General features: G+C 39.1%; 1 protein-coding gene across 1 annotated transcript in view; it reads left to right on the top strand.

Moving 5' to 3' along the window:
- The window catches only part of C9 (complement component 9), a 93,851-nt gene that overhangs the window by 34,313 nt on the left and 43,577 nt on the right, over nucleotides 1-15,961 (top strand). Inside the window, exons 2-4 of the mRNA XM_006889580.1 lie at nucleotides 4,525-4,630; nucleotides 7,280-7,424; nucleotides 8,305-8,452. Coding sequence (XP_006889642.1) covers nucleotides 4,525-4,630; nucleotides 7,280-7,424; nucleotides 8,305-8,452 — 399 coding nt within the window. The remainder of the gene's footprint in view (nucleotides 1-4,524; nucleotides 4,631-7,279; nucleotides 7,425-8,304; nucleotides 8,453-15,961) is intronic.

Below are 15,961 nucleotides of genomic sequence, written 5' to 3'. Positions count from 1 at the left end.
GATTCATCAACATAAGTAATGTTATCCCTGATGTCACCACCTCTTTTAAATCTAGCCTGAACTGTTGGCAGTTCTCTGTCACTCTACTCTTTCAGCTAGTTTTGGATTATCTTCGGTAAGATTTTACTTATTAGGTAGACAAAACTAAATGCATGTAAACTAGAATGCTAGAATATGTGGGTGTGTGTAAACAGGTTCCTTTGACTTATTTTTTTCTTTTTTCCTAATTCCCTAGATTTTATAAATAGTTTTTTGTTTGTGGGTTGTTTTTTTCTCTTTATCTTTTTTTCTTTCTTTCTTAGTTTCCTAAATCAATGATAGATGCCATTTTAGACACATGGAAGTGGAAAGTTTGTTGATGTGTGTTTGATTGCCTCATTTTTAAAAATCTGCCAATGAAAGGTAAAATTATCATAGGATGAAGCTAGAAGGGCCAGAAGGGGCCCAAATATTGAACCAGGAAGCAAAGAACAGTTCAAAGCCAGACAAGTTCTGCAGTCTATCAAATCTAGGAAAGAACAGGGGCCTGTAAGTATCAATCCATGATGTTAAAACTCAAAAAGAAGTGAGTTGTTTACTCACAGTAAGGGTACTCAGTTCAGGACATGTTAGAGACACTGATGGCAAACCATAATTTACTAGGTACTTGGTGAGAGTCTAATTTTGCTTTTAGGTGCCATTTAGTTGACTACTATAAATAGTGAATGACTCTTTGAACAGTAGATTGGAAACTGTGCGTCTCCTGCTCAGTCCTCACAATCTCTACCCACTGTTCCAGTCACTATGACAATTCATCTCATTAAGTATCTTTCTTTATTTCACTGACCCTCTACTTTTCCCAACATAATCTCTCTTTCAAATTACTAGCCCCTTCTAACAACATGACCAAAGTATGTGAGACAAAGTGTCACTATCTTTGTCTCTAAGGAGCACCCCTGCTTGCTCTATTTGTTCTTTTGGCAATCTGTGGTGTACTCTTCTCCAACACTGCGATTCAGAGCCATCAGCTCTTCTCTGATCTTCTTATTAATTATCCAATTTTCACATGAAAGTATCATGATCTGAGTCATGTATACCATAGTCTTTAAGCAGACAGACATCCTTGATCTTTAGAACATTAAAGTAGTTCTTAACAGCAGATTTGCTCAATGCATCTTTCAACTTCTTGACTGTTTCTACCGTACTATTTGATTGTGGATCCAAGTAAAATGAAACTACAACTTCATTCTTTTCTCCATCTGTCATGCTATTGCCTACTGGCCTGTTGTTGTTGTTAGGTACCATCAAGTATGACTCATAGTGACCTTATGAACAACATATCTGTCATGTCCTGTGCCAACCTCGCAATCTCTGACACACTCAAGCCTATTGCTGCAGGCACAGTATCAGTGCACCTGATTGAGAGTCTTCCTCTCCTTCACATCCTTACAGCTTTCCAAGCATGATGTCCTCCTTCAAGAAATAGCCTTTCCTAGCAACATGCCCAGCATATGTGAGAGAAAGCTTAGCCATCCTGGCCTCCAGGTAGGACTCTGGCCCCACATTCTCCAAGACATAGCTGTTTGTTTTCTTTTGGCAGTCCATGAAACACCCAGTACTTTTTTTCAACACCACGGTTCAAAGGTATCAGTTCTTTTTCCATCATCCTTATTCATTTTCCAGCCCTCGGCAGCATAACAAGCAATTGCAAAATCTGCGTCAAGTACACCGTAGTCCTCAAACTAATATCTTCGCTGCTTAGTAATTTGGAGAGGTCCCTGACTGCAGACTTTCCCAGTGAAATACAACTCCTGATCTCCTCACTGCTGGTGCCATCCTGACAGTGGATCCAAGTAAAATGAAATCATTGACAATTTCAATGTTTTCTCCATCTAATGTGATGTTGCCTTAGTCTACTGGTGAAAATTTTTGTTTTCTTGACATTGAGATGCAATCTGTATTCAGGACTGCAATGTTTGATCTTCTGCAACAAATTTTTTCAAGAACGTGGAAACTATTATCATTAGTATCACATATAAACAAAATACAACTACTTGTCTAAGTGTGAGGATTTTGTTTCCTTAATGTTGAGATGTAACCCATAGTGAAAGCTGTAGTCTTTGATCTTTTCCAGGAAGTACGTCAAGTCACCATGTGTGACTTACTTGAAATACTCATGCGATAATTTCCAGCATCACAGCAACACACAAGTTATTATAGGATGGCAAATTGGCAGTATGGTAGGAGGAGTCCCTAGCAAATAGGATAACCAGAAAATTGGTGGTTCAAGTCTACCTAGAGTCATCCTGGAAAAAAGTACTGGTTATTCGCTTCTAAAATTATTGCTGCTGTTGTTATGTACTGCCACATCCAAAATTAATATAACAACATTATTAATATCACATGTAAGCAAAACACTGCTGAACATTATTCAAAAACAGAACAGTACATAGATAGGAAAGTTCCAGAAGTACAAGCAGGATTTAGAAGAAGCCATGGCACCAGAGATATCATTGGTGATGTCAGATGGATCCTGGCTGAAGGTAGAAAATACTAGCAAAATGTTTCCTTGTGCTTTATTGACTATACAAAGGCATTTGATTGTGTGGCTCATAAGAAATTGTGGCTGAGATTGAGAAGAATGGGAGTTCCAGAGCACTTAATTGTGTTCATGCAAAACCTACACATGGGCCAGGAGGCTAATGTGCAAACAGAGCAAAGAAACCCTGCATGGTTTAAAATTAGGAAGGGAGTGCATCGGGGCTGTGTCCTCTCTCTATACTTATTCAATCTGTATACTGAACAAATCATCCAAGAATCTTGACTCTATGAAGAGGAATGTGGCATCAGGTTTGGAAGGAGACTCATCAATAACCTGCATTATAACCTGCATTATGCAAATGACACAACTGCTTACTGAGAAGGAGGAGGACTTGCAGCACTTGCTGCCGAAGATCAAGGCATGCAGTCTTCAATATGGATTGCATCTCAGTGTCAAGAAAACAAGTATTCTTACTACTGGACTGTTAGGCAATATCACGATGGATAGAGAAGAGATTTAAACCATCAACAACTTCATCTTTTTTGAACCCACAATTAATACTGTTGGTACCAAAAGTAAGGAAATGAGGAAACATAGTGCACTGGGAAAGTCTGCAGTACGGACTTTGTCAAATTATTGAGGGGTAATAATGTCAGTTTGAGGAGAAAGATGTGTCTGATTCAGGCCATGGTCTTTCCAATCACTTGCTATGCATATGAGAGCTGGACAATGAATAGGGATGACAGAAGAATTGATGCTGTTGAGCTGTGGTATTGGACAATAGCACTGAACATCCCATGAGCTACCAAAAGAACATACAACTATGTCTTAGAAGGGTGCAGTTGGAGGAGTGCTCTTTGGGGGCAAGAATGATGAGGCTTCACCTCACATACTTTGGGCATGTAGCTAGGAGGGGCTATTCCTTGGAGAAGGACATTATGCTTGGAAAGCTGTGAAAATAGTGAAGGAGAGGAAGGCCCTCAACCAGGTGGATTGACACTGTGACTGCCGCAATTGGCTATAGTGTGTTAGGAATTTTGATGATGGCACAAGATTGGATGGAATTCAGACACACTTTTCATAAGGTCGTAATGAGTCATGCTCGACTAGACAGCACCTAATAACAACATCAAAATGACTTATAGCTGACCCTCCAGCAGGTTTTCAGAGACAGTAAATTGCACAGGAGGACTTACCCATCGTTCTCCCATGGAGCAGTTGGTGTGCTTGAACCACATGCCTTCTGGTTGGCATTGTAACTTCTTACCGCTAAGCCATTAAAATGACTATGAAGCACAATATTATTCCCACACATATGGAGTCTGCATGACCTGGAGTTAGCAACAACTGGATGGTTGTTTTGTTTTTGTTATTGTTGTTTTCACAAAAAAGGCGAGGATGGCTGGCTTAAATTTGAAAGATGATTGGACAGCTCCAAACTTTGCCAGTTTGGGAAATGCAAAGACACAGAACGATCTCTAGCTTCAATGAGTTCATAATCCTGTTGGAAATATAAACCCATGTAAAATGCCTAATGGGTCTCTTGCCAGTTTTCCTCATCACCATTACTATTGCTGTTTGTTGAATGTTAAATAACTATAGCACAAGAACTGAAAAAGACTAGTTGAAAATACAAAACATTAGGCAACTAAATATCATATCAACTGAGAGATACAGTAACAGGAGAAGCACTAGAATTTGGAAAGAGAAAGTCCAAGTTAAGTCATATCCATGGAGTCAGAACCAACTCATAGGTGACACTCCAGAGGGTTTTCAGAGGCTCTAACTCTCGTGGAAGAAGACTGACCATCATTCTACTATGGAGCAGCTGGTGGATTTGAAACAAATGCCTCCAAGTTGGCAGACAACTCCTTTCGCTTAAGGACACCAGAGATGTCTCTGAAAGGGAAACATAGTAAATAAATTAAGCTGATTTTTAAAGATTTCCTTTAAATAGTTAACAAGAAATTGTCATTATAAATGGATGTGTTCTATTCCTTTAGTTATGCTTTGGAGCCAGTACAAGAGAATGGGACTCCATCTCCTGTAGACTGCAGAATGAGCCCCTGGAGTGAATGGTCACAGTGTTACCCTTGCCTCAAACAACAGGTAAGTTCCTATCTCTCTTCTCTCTGACCTCTCCAAGTAGCAACTGCATTGTGGAAACAGCATTTCTGCCACAGAAAAGCAACTGGAATACAGTGAGCCATCTAATTTAAGCTCCAAATTCAGAAAGAGAAAGAAATAACTATATGTGCATGATTCACCTTATAGATAAATCTGAATATATGAATTTCAAGAGAAATGAGTTCTTATGTAAGATGATCACAAAACATGGAATGTGAAATACAGTAGTGTTTACTGTGATTGTTGTTAATTGTTAGCATATTGTCTTGGACTTATGGGAGCTCTGGGGGCTTAGTGGTTAGGAATTGTGCTGCTCACACAAAGGACAGGGTTTGAATCCACCAGCTGTTCCATAGGATAAAGATAGGCAACCTCCTCCCATGTGATTTCTTTCCTCTGAAAACCTGCTGGAAGCTCAGTTATGGGTCCATTCTATCTCAACCATACACAACAACAATATCTCTGACTTAGAGCGATCCCATGCAAACAATTTGCACATATCTTTTAACCAAAAATTAGCATTCAAAATTCATCATTTGACACAGCAATTCCACTACTGGGAAGACATCTTAAAAGCTACAGAGCCACGACTTGGATGAATGTATGCACAACCCATGTTTATTGCTTTATTATTCACAGTTGCAAAGAGATGGAAGTAACTCAAGTACTCACCCACAAATGAATGGATAGGAAAATTATGGTACATTCACACAGTGGAATATTACATAACACTGAAAAACAATGAACTTGTAAAACATTACACAACATGATAACCCTGGAAGACATTATGCTGAATAAAATATTTCCGTAACTAAAGGACAGATGGGAGACTTAGTGTCAGATGCATGTGGCCTCTGGCTTCTTAGGGAGAGGCAGGTAAGAAAGGCTCCAGGTGGGTGACTCTAATGCGCGGCCCTGTTGTTGTTGTTGTTATGTGCCGTCGAGTCGTTTACGACTCATAGCGACCCTATGTACAACAGCCCTAAACCCTGCTCTATCCTGTGCCAATCGCCTGTTTTTCATTGTTTTTGTTCAAACAGTCTTCTAGGTGGTATAGCCCTGGTGTGTCCACTTGCTGTACACAGATAAATTGTGGTCGCCGTGAAACTGAACCCTGTGACACTGATGTGTCAAATGTGATAACGTTTACCCAGTGTTTGGTGACTCTCCTCGGTTGAAACAAGCTTGGAAGCAGGAGTGGCATCCACTTCCGTAAACAGCTTGCTCCTGGAAACCCTGTGAACCTGGAGAAAGAATGAAAGTCATGCACACAAGGGTCGAGGACTTTCATTCATAGGGTCTCTATGACTATCTTACGACTTGAGGGCACATAACAACAACAATGACAACGGACAGATACTGTGTAGAATTCACCTAGGAGGACAGTGAAGGAGAGGCTGGACAATCTACTCCTAAAAATGTTTGTTCAACTTAACAATTCAATTCATTGCTCTCAAGTTAGAACCCACTCAAAGCTGACTGTCCGGGGGGTTTCTGAGGCTATAAATCACATGGGAGGAAATAGACCCCTCTTTCTGTGATGGAGGCACTGGTAAATTTGAAGCAGCAGAGAGATGCTGCCTTTTAGATTAGCAGTGTAGCTCCCTGTGCAACAAGCTACCAGAGCTCCCTAAGATTGTTGTTAGTCACCATCAAATTCACTGTCTCAAGGTTTTTCTTGACCATTTGTTTGTTTGTTTAGCAACCAAGTGGAAAAGATTTATAAAGGTAATAAAACAGAAGCCAAGCTAGTAAAAGGTGGTGGTTGTTGCTGTTGTTGTTAGGTGCCCTCAAGTTGAGTTGAGTACAACTCATAGCAACTCCGTGAACAAAAGGCCATTTGAAAGTTTTAAAGTGAAAACGAATAAAAAGGAAAAGGGGGAAAGAAAATTTCAGATGAAGCCAAATTTAAAGTATCCTGTCAGCAGAAAAGAATAGAAAGAGCTTTGGGCTGTGACCTTGAAGGAACCTTGTATCACATTGCTAACCAACAGGTGGCCAATTAGAATCCACCAGCTACCCCACGGAAGAAAGGCAAGTAGTTTTTCTTGTAAAGCTTTACATCTTTGAAAATTGAATGAGGGTCGTTATGGATTGGAACCATCTTGACAGCAGTGAGTTTGGTATTGGGGAGATAAAAGTTAATCTTTACAGTTCTAGTGGCCTAGTGGTAAGAAGCTGCACTACAATCCTAAAGGCACACGGTTTGAATCCAGCAATCTCCTCCTCTGTACTGAACTGGCTCTGAACACTCTCTAGAGGGTCCGTTAGAACTTGCTGACATTCAACAATAATCTTTATCATAGCAGATTACAGGACAAGGTGGATTCAAATTGCCAGTCTTCGAAGTGGTAGCCAAATGCTTAACCATCGTGTCACCAGGACTCCACTTTATAGGATTACAACCTCTGAAAGCACTGTGGAACCCAGCTCTCCTCCGACACATGTGGGATCACCATGAATAACAATCTGCTCAGCAGCATCAGGTTAAACTCAATTAGTGACTAACTATCTCTCCACCATTGTAGAACCGTCGAGTCTTTTTTTTTTTTCCTCATATGGACGTAGCAATAGATCATATTCCCTTTTCCAGTGTTAGAATCTCTAACCTTTACAGCTGGTTTTGTGCAGTTCCGCTCAAGGAGCATCGAGGCCTTCGGACAATTCAACGGGGAAGCCTGCCATAATTCAGTGGGAGACCGCCAGCACTGTTCACCTGCTGGGCCCTGTGAAGAAGCTGAGGATGACTGTAGGAGTGGCTTTCGATGTGACACAGGTAATCTTTACCATCAACTTGATCATCCTGAGTTTTTGGTTGTTTTTTTGGTTTTTGTTTTTTCACAGAAGAGTGAAAAGGAATAAATGTGTTTTGTGAAAAAGAGCAAGGACCATGTAGGGAACACCATAGCTGACCTTTAACAACTTCACAAGAGAAGCTACCCCGCCCACAAGCATCAATAATACAAAACCAATTTCCATGAGATCAAACATGTCCCCCAGATCCTATATCTCTTTCTACTCATCTCAACACCAATCTTATTCTTTTTCTGGGTCCAAAATTCAATGTGATAGTTCAGAGATCACAAAGAACCATATTGGAGAAGCTAAAAGTTTATAATACAGATTAATAACAGACTATAGTCAAGACAGCTCCCAAAATAACGCATGCAGGCATCTCAGCCTTGAGCCTCACTGCATTTCCAAGTTCTCAATCCTGCCAGTATTGGCTTTCCTCCTCCAATTCTCCAACAATGTTTTCAGTCCTGAGACTATTAGCCTCTTCTGCCACTGTGTCTCCCAGGTCCTATCTCACATCAATTCTCCACTTCAGCCATCGCTGCTGCTGTTGTCCCAAAGTGTGTCCTTCATTTCACCAGGTTGAGGGAGGCCACCTTCCTCTTCTGATGGGAGAAGATTCTTTTATCTTATCAGAAAAGAGGTCTATTTCTACCGCTAGAGCTCTTCAATTTATTGGCAAGATTAGCCAATCCTTTTGTAGATTGTACTGCGAAGTGTGAATGGTTCTGCCATTTATATATTTTGTCCAAATAATTCCTGTGTGTTTTTTTTTTTTTATGGTCATCTTCAGTTCTATTTCAGAAAGAGAAAAAGTTTGACCTAGATGAACATAGTCACTTTCCTGATTTTGATTGCAGGAAGGTGCATAAATCTCAAGCTCCAGTGTAATGGTGACAATGACTGTGGAGACTTTTCAGACGAAGATAATTGTGACAATGATCCTCGTCCTCCCTGCCGTGACAGACAGGCAGAAGAGTCTGAAATGGCACGAACTGCAGGCTATGGGTCTGTATACCACTTGAATTTTTCAGTTGATGCGTGAAAACGAGCCCCATCTCCCCTGTGGTGATCAGAGGGTACAAGTATTTGGGCTGATATCTAATGTAGGCTATAGGTCTGTTTTTTCAATTACATTGTCATTTGGAGAAGAATATTGATGACTAATATGAATTGTCTCAGGATAATTTGTACTAGCTTCCCAGCCACAGTTTGTATAACAGACTACAAGGAAATTAGATGATTGTTTCTGAGCCCAGTAGGAAAAATGAGAGTCCACTTTTGGCCTTCTAAAAGATCATATCAGAGTATAAAATGGCATGTTAGCATTTGTGAAAGATTTGCCACTTGTTGGTGGGGCAATCAACTCAAACACTGAATTGTCATGCAGATTGACTTCCACTGGCATGTCCTCCAGATCTAGAAACCTTACTGAAAGTTCTCTGGGAGCTCCAGCTTTCTGGAATTGACCCAGGAGAGATAGAATCAGAGAAAGAAGTGCTGTTGCTAGAAGCTGATTGTGGTGAGACTCAGGTTTCACTGGAGAGACTCCCCTAATTTTACATAGAAAGCGTCCAGACTGTGGTTAATTGGCTAGAATCTCAGATGAGAAGTCTTGAACTATACTTCTAACTAAAGGAGATGTAAAATAAAGACTATTATAGAGAGATTTGCACTTCAGGAGTTATTGCCACTAAATACATCATTCTGTTTGGATTCTCAGATGGCATCCTAGATCCATCCACTACATGAACAGTCTCCACTAATTCTAATGTTTTCAGTTGTTCTATCTAAAATGAAGATTTCTTGGCAACAGCTCCTACAGAGACAACAGCTGTCCTCCCGTCAGTGGTTAACTGACAGAGACAAGCATAACTCTATTGCATCACCTGTAACGTGATGTGTCCCTTTATTCTCTTATGACCAGTACCTGGTTCATAGTGAAGGTTCAGTAAATTGTTGGTGGATGGACAAATAGATTAAGTAATGAGGCTTTACGGAGACCTAAAGCACAATTGTTAAGCATTTGACTGTTAACCAAACATTGCTGGTTCAAACCTACTAGTCACTCCTTGGGGAGAGAAGACCTACTGATCTGATCCTATAAAGACTACACCTTAGAAACCCTCTGGGGTAGTTCAGTTTTATCCCATAGAGTTATTATGAATTGAAACCAGCTCAAAAGCAGTCAACAATAGCATCAACAATTGATAATATATGAATAAATGTTTTCTAAAACACATAAATTGATGTTAATTAAGACTGCCACTTACTCAAAATTCATTATAGGAAATCAACTTACAGCAGATTCTGCACTGGGTTTCTGAGACTGTAAATGACATGAGAGGAGTGGGCTCTTCTTTTTCCTGAGGAGTTGCTCATGAATTTAAAGGCCTTGATTTAGAGTGCAACTTCCTACAAAGCTAGCCTCCAGAACTCCCTGGACTGGCATTAGGAAGAAATTCAAGAACAGGATGGAAGTTTAGGAGAAGAAGGGAGACGGAGGTGATGGTAAGAAAGGTTGATACAGGGAATGTGTTTGTTTTTTAGGGCTGCTGTAGCATAATACAACACACTGAGTGTTTTGTAATAACAGGAGTATGTCTTACGGCTCTGAAGCCTGAGAGTCCAAGATCAAGGGCCTGCCATGTTAATTTCTTCTGAGGCTTTGAGGGAAAATCTGTTGCATGCTTCTCACCTAGCTTCTGGCAGCTCTGCGCATTCCTTAGCTTGCACCTACAGTATCATGTAATATATAGTATTCCTCTATCTCGCTATGTCTGTGTAAATTCTCTCTTATAAGGCACAATCATATTAGTATTATGACCATCTTACTCCACTATGAACTGATTGATAATCAAACCAATTGCATCTCCTAATAGAGTTCCATTTACAACATAAGGGTTAAGAGCTCAACATGTCTTTTGGGAGGACTAAATTGAATCCCCAAAGAAACTAACATAATGGTTCTCAAGCAATGTTATTTCTCTCAACCTCATGGTGATTTGACAATGTCTGAAAACAGTTCAGATTGCCATAGCCAGGGGATAGGATGTTCCTGGCATCTAGTGGGTCCAAGTTAGAAATGCTGCTAAAGCAATTTAATTCACATGCAAACCAGCCCAGAGTTTAAGCTTGAAAGTCCAGGGTCATAGAATCTTAGACTAAGCAATTCATGAGAAAAGACTTCTGTATCAGGTTTGGACAAAAATTGAGACATTATTTCTTTCTGTGCCAAACAAAATTTCTGCTTTGTTAACCACAAAAGGAAAAAATAAAATCAGGCTTCAAAAATCAGGCACCAGTCACAGGGTTTCACACACCTTTTATCCCTTTTCTAAAATCATGTCCACATAGCATTCAAAAATTACCCAGAGTGCCTTTGGCTGCCAATATTTAAGTGGGAATCTTGAATCAATTGGTCATAATCCGCAAAGCTAGGCCCTTTAAGAAATTGGTGTTCAGTCGTATGGGAGTTGTCCATGATCTTAAAACCAGGTCTTTGTGTTTGGGGGCAAGTTCCTTCTTTAGTGCTTTCCATGGGGAGAGATTGTGAGTCACTGTTGAAAGGCCATTCCTACTTTATTTTTCTTTATTTGAAATCCAAGAAACAATTTTCTTCCTAATCTAAACAAAAGAGCTTGAAAACAGGGAATTCCACATTACTCACTCTCACTCAGTGCAGATTTGCAGTTTGTCTTACAGGAAAAGAATATGGAAATCTTGGACCACTTCGCTGAAAAGGAAAGCTCAAGATCTATTGGATTCCTTTGCTCAGGGAAAACAAAAATTTGCCAGGAAGTTTTGTATTTGTACGTAATGAGACTTCCCAGAGAGCTAGCTAGACCAGAAAGGGGGGTGGGGTGGAAGAAAACCAACTTACTGCCATCGAGTTGCTTCATGATGCCATTGCATCTGTTTTTTTAGAGCTGCAAATCTTTACAGGAAGTGTTTACCTACCTTTCTCACAGACAGCGAGTGGTAAATTCAAACTACTGACCTTTTGGCTAGTGGACTAACATGTAACACATGACATTACCAGGGCTTCTTAAGCTAACTCTCTCCAACTCATTGCCCTTGAGTCTGTTCTTGAGCTCCAGTAGGTTGGAGGCTGGAGATGGGAAGACACTGACTGTCTTTCTCCTGAGGAACAGCTTGGGGATTCAAACCACCAGAGAAGCAGGACATTTGGATTAACAGCACAATTCTCTATGAATTACACCACTAGAAACAAAGTTAGCTAGCTCAAATTCCCAGAATTTCTCCTCCTTTACCAGGATCAGAGATGGCATTAAGAACTTCACAGCACTGAACCTTAAATGTCAAATCAAAGGTGCTGAGTGACGTATCTCAGTCACAAAAGAACAAATACTGCATGGCACTGCTGTTATAAAATAAGACAGACATAGGGGAGTTGGGGAGAGAATGGGAAAAGAGTGGATAGATAATGAACACTGCATTAGAACAGATGAGGGGAAGTACCATCCAAAACTATATTATCATATTATTAGACTTCATATGCATAACAACAATCTGGAACAAAGAGTGAATTGTGAGGGTCCCCTGTGAAAAAAAGAGAGGAAAATCAAGTATGAAGTAAACTTTGATGTAATCTATTAATATTTTTTATTGAACCTCTCCTTTACCATTTGCAATATTTTATAACAAACTTAGTCTTCCTACTGTTCTATGAGATCTTTCATTTGCATATTTTGCACATTCCACTCTTTATCTTTCCATAATACTCCCTTGAGATTGTTTCCCATTTTGTCTAATCAATTCCAAATGATGATGACCACATATATGTCAAAATACAATTGTGTTTCTTAAGGGTTTCAGCGGTTAGATTTTCAGACAAATCTTTCTAACAAAGCGCATCAATCTATCTATCATTAGCAAAGCATACTACCCCAGGTACTATGTTGTTTGGGGCCATAATGTTGACTACAACTCAGAGCGACTCTGTGAACAACAGATCTGAACCCTGTCCCGTCTTGTGAGATCATCAGGCTCAGGCTCGTACTCATGCTTGAGCCCATAGTTAAAGTCTCTGTGTCTGCCTACCTCAGTAAAGGTTGTACTCTCTTTCTCTAACCCTTGACCTTTGTCAGAATGGCATCTTTCTCCTCTTGACAGCATGCCCAAAGGACATAGAACAAAGTCCTTGACTGTGGTATGCTCCCTGCTCTTATAGAACTTCCTCCAAGTACACTTGTTTGTGCTTTTGTCAATCCAGCAGATGCATAGGAAGCAATTAAAAATACCTTGACCTGGGTCACGAGCATCTTAAACTTTAAACTGACAGTGACTGGGGCTATAGAGAAATATTATATTCCTCTTACCATTAAGAGCTGAATGAAATAAATGTGGTTAGTTTGTAACAGAGCTAAACTCAAATTTCTAAAATTTACATAAAAGTATGTATATTTTTCACCATGGCACCTTAGTTTCTTTAATCCACATACCCACCACCCCAGCATCACTTCCTTGGTTACAAATTCTAAAAATCAACACCTTAACGTCAAAATAAAACTAACCTTAAAACATAGTGAAACACTTTGCATAACTCTTAATTTCACAAATACTTGAATTAAGAGTATTAAAGAGTAGTAGTAACTAGTAATTACTATTTAATACTTATAAAACATATTTATGATATTCTTTAACACCTTCGATATTATATTTTATTTACTATAAGTCTTTCCTACCAGACAAATAGGCATTATGAGTAAACATGGTAATTGTAGCAGCATGGTTATAAACTGCTTCTACCCATTGAGAGAAACTTTTACTTGTAATTGTAAACAGTCATATTATGTGACATATGAAACTTATAAACACTCATAGTAATTAATTTGCATTTTTTTCACTTGAAAGACTTCCCCATTTAAATCCTAATTATTGGAGAATTTGGTTATATAAAAAATGCTTCAACCTCTTTCAAACTTTATAGGCTTCTGGGGTTTTAAAAGTGTATTTAGGGAAATCCCCCAGCCCATCTTGCATTCATTGATAAAACATAAATCCAAACCAGATGTAAACTATGCAAGGAACTACTTTCTTGTGATCTAAGCATAACATCACTTCCATGAAGGGAGCTTTCTCATCAGTTCACTTGAAAAATTGGAACTGCCTGTGGGTTTAGGTGCAGGTGTGAAAACAGGCATCTCTAAATGCTGCCAAAGAACACATTTCCTTTTTTTTTTTCATTTCCCAGGCGATGACATTCCATGCATGAGAAGTTTTCGTGTTTCTTGGCTGAGAAAGTTGGCTCATTTTAGACTAGACTGACTGTCTCTGTAGTAGTGGAACCAAGTCAAAAGTTTCAAAACATTTTTTCCTCCGTTGTATGTTAGTTTATGGGTCTGGTCTGTTGTAACTTTCCACATAGATCTCAACAACTTGTCAATTTGTTGTCTGTAAAATCATAATCTTTAAACTAGGCGTGAATACCATGGGGCATACAAAGATCTTCCAAGCAGGAGACAGGTAAACTTTGAAAGAATAAACTTTAAATCTTCAACTTCCAAATGTACATTAAAAAATAAATAAATAAAATTGGCCAGCCTATTGTTTAATGAACTATCTAAGGGGAACAAACTGACATCACAACTCAAAAGGTTAGACAGGAAACTTGGAGCCATTTAGCTCACGTTCACAGTGGAGAAATGATTCTGAAAAGTAGGGAAAGAAAAAATGATACAATTTGAAGAATGCAATGAATGTTACTGAGTTATCCCTGTAGAAATTATTGAATTAGTAAATGTTTTGCTGTGCATATTTTCAACAGCAACAAAAAGAAATTATTTTTTAAAAAACTTGATGAGCCTGGGAGCTCACTGACATTCATGTTGCCTAATCCTTGTTCTTTTCTTAGCTTTGCTTTTAGGATCACCTTCCACCCACTTCCCAGAACTCACCCTTCATGCCTGTTACAATTTACAATGAGGTAGAACCCCTCTCAAATACTTTCAAATATTGGTACTCAATTGGACTTTAATCTCTGTAAGCTTGATGTTGTTGAGTGCTGTCAAATTGAGGTGGTGTAATGGCTTCCAAAGATATGTCTATTTCCTAATCTTAGAAACCTATGAGTGTTACTTTTTTGCAAAAACAAAACAAATAAAAAAAAAACAAAACACCCAACAACCTTATCTGGTTATTGCTTATATAATTAAGTCAATAATTGTTGAAATGAGGTGATTATCTTAGAGGATTTGGGTGGGCCCTAAATGATTTTTTTTTCCAAAGCAATTTTATTTTACTGTGATCTGAGTAGATGTATACAAAGAAAACTCTTTTTATACACATTTTGCTTAAAATTACTTAGAATATCTACAATGTATTTTTACTTTCTCTACTTTCTGTAATTCTTATTTCTGTTAACACCTATTCATATTGCCTGTCTGCCTATATACATGCTTTTAGAAGAGGCCAAGAGGGGGGGAAAGTAGTTTATTCTAGACTGGATGGGTTATCTCTGTGATGGTAGAACCATGTCAAACACACAGAAGAGGAAACAGCACTGTGAGAATGAGGAGAGAGGCTGGAGTGATGTGGCTTGGCAGCCACCAGAAGCCAAACGAGGTAAGGGAAGATTCTCGCCTAGAGCTTCCAGTGGGGTTGTGGGCTTCCCAGCACCTTGATTTCAATTTAGGAAAATGAATCTCAGACTTTCAGACTTTGAAAGGTGAGAGAATACATTTGTGCTGCTTGAAATCACCAAGTTGTGGTAATTTTTTCTAATAGCTGTTATTGTTATTGTTATTGTTTGGCGCACTTCCATTGACAACTCCTAGTGACTGTGAAAAACAGATGGGAACCTTGCTCTGTCCTGTTCATGATTTCCATACTCATGCCCACCATTGCAGTCATTGTGTTGGTATATTTCTTTTTTTTTAAATTTATTATTAATTTCAATGAATTATTTACAGAGACTTAGGATTTCCATTCATTCATTGTTGCACTTCTCTCCCCTCCCAACCCTCCCCACTAGTACACTTCCCTGTTGGAAAAAGAAAAGAAAAATTCTTTCATTGTTTTACAAACCCTCCCCCAGGTCCACTCTACTATACAGCCTTAGCTCTGCACTCCTGTCATGACAAAAATACCTAATAACATATCCCTCTTAAACAGTTTTCTCCCTCATCTGTTTCAATGCAGTATACATTATTGAACCCATCTTTCTCGGTCTCTCCCCAACCCTGATATTAGTTCTGTTTTACAACAGTGGCACCATGCAGTATTTGTCATTTTGTGACTGAGATACTACTCAGCATATTGTCCTCCAGGGTCACCCATTTTGAATTATATTGCATGACTTCCTTGTTTTTCAATGCAGCGTAGTATTCCATTGTGTGAATATAGCACAGCTTCTCTATTCATTCATTTCTTGATGGGCACTTAGGTTGTTTCCAACTCCTTCCTGTTGTTAACAAAGCCATGATAAACATGGGTGTGCATATAACTTCTTGGATGTCAGTTTTGGTCTCTTTGGTGTATATTCCCAATAGTGGA

This window comes from Elephantulus edwardii, unplaced genomic scaffold (genome assembly GCF_000299155.1).
Source record: "Elephantulus edwardii isolate Elephantulus edwardi_28Jun2011 unplaced genomic scaffold, EleEdw1.0 scaffold00079, whole genome shotgun sequence".
In the NCBI taxonomy this organism is placed as follows: domain Eukaryota; kingdom Metazoa; phylum Chordata; class Mammalia; order Macroscelidea; family Macroscelididae; genus Elephantulus; species Elephantulus edwardii.
This window is presented reverse-complemented; position numbering and strand designations above follow the sequence as displayed.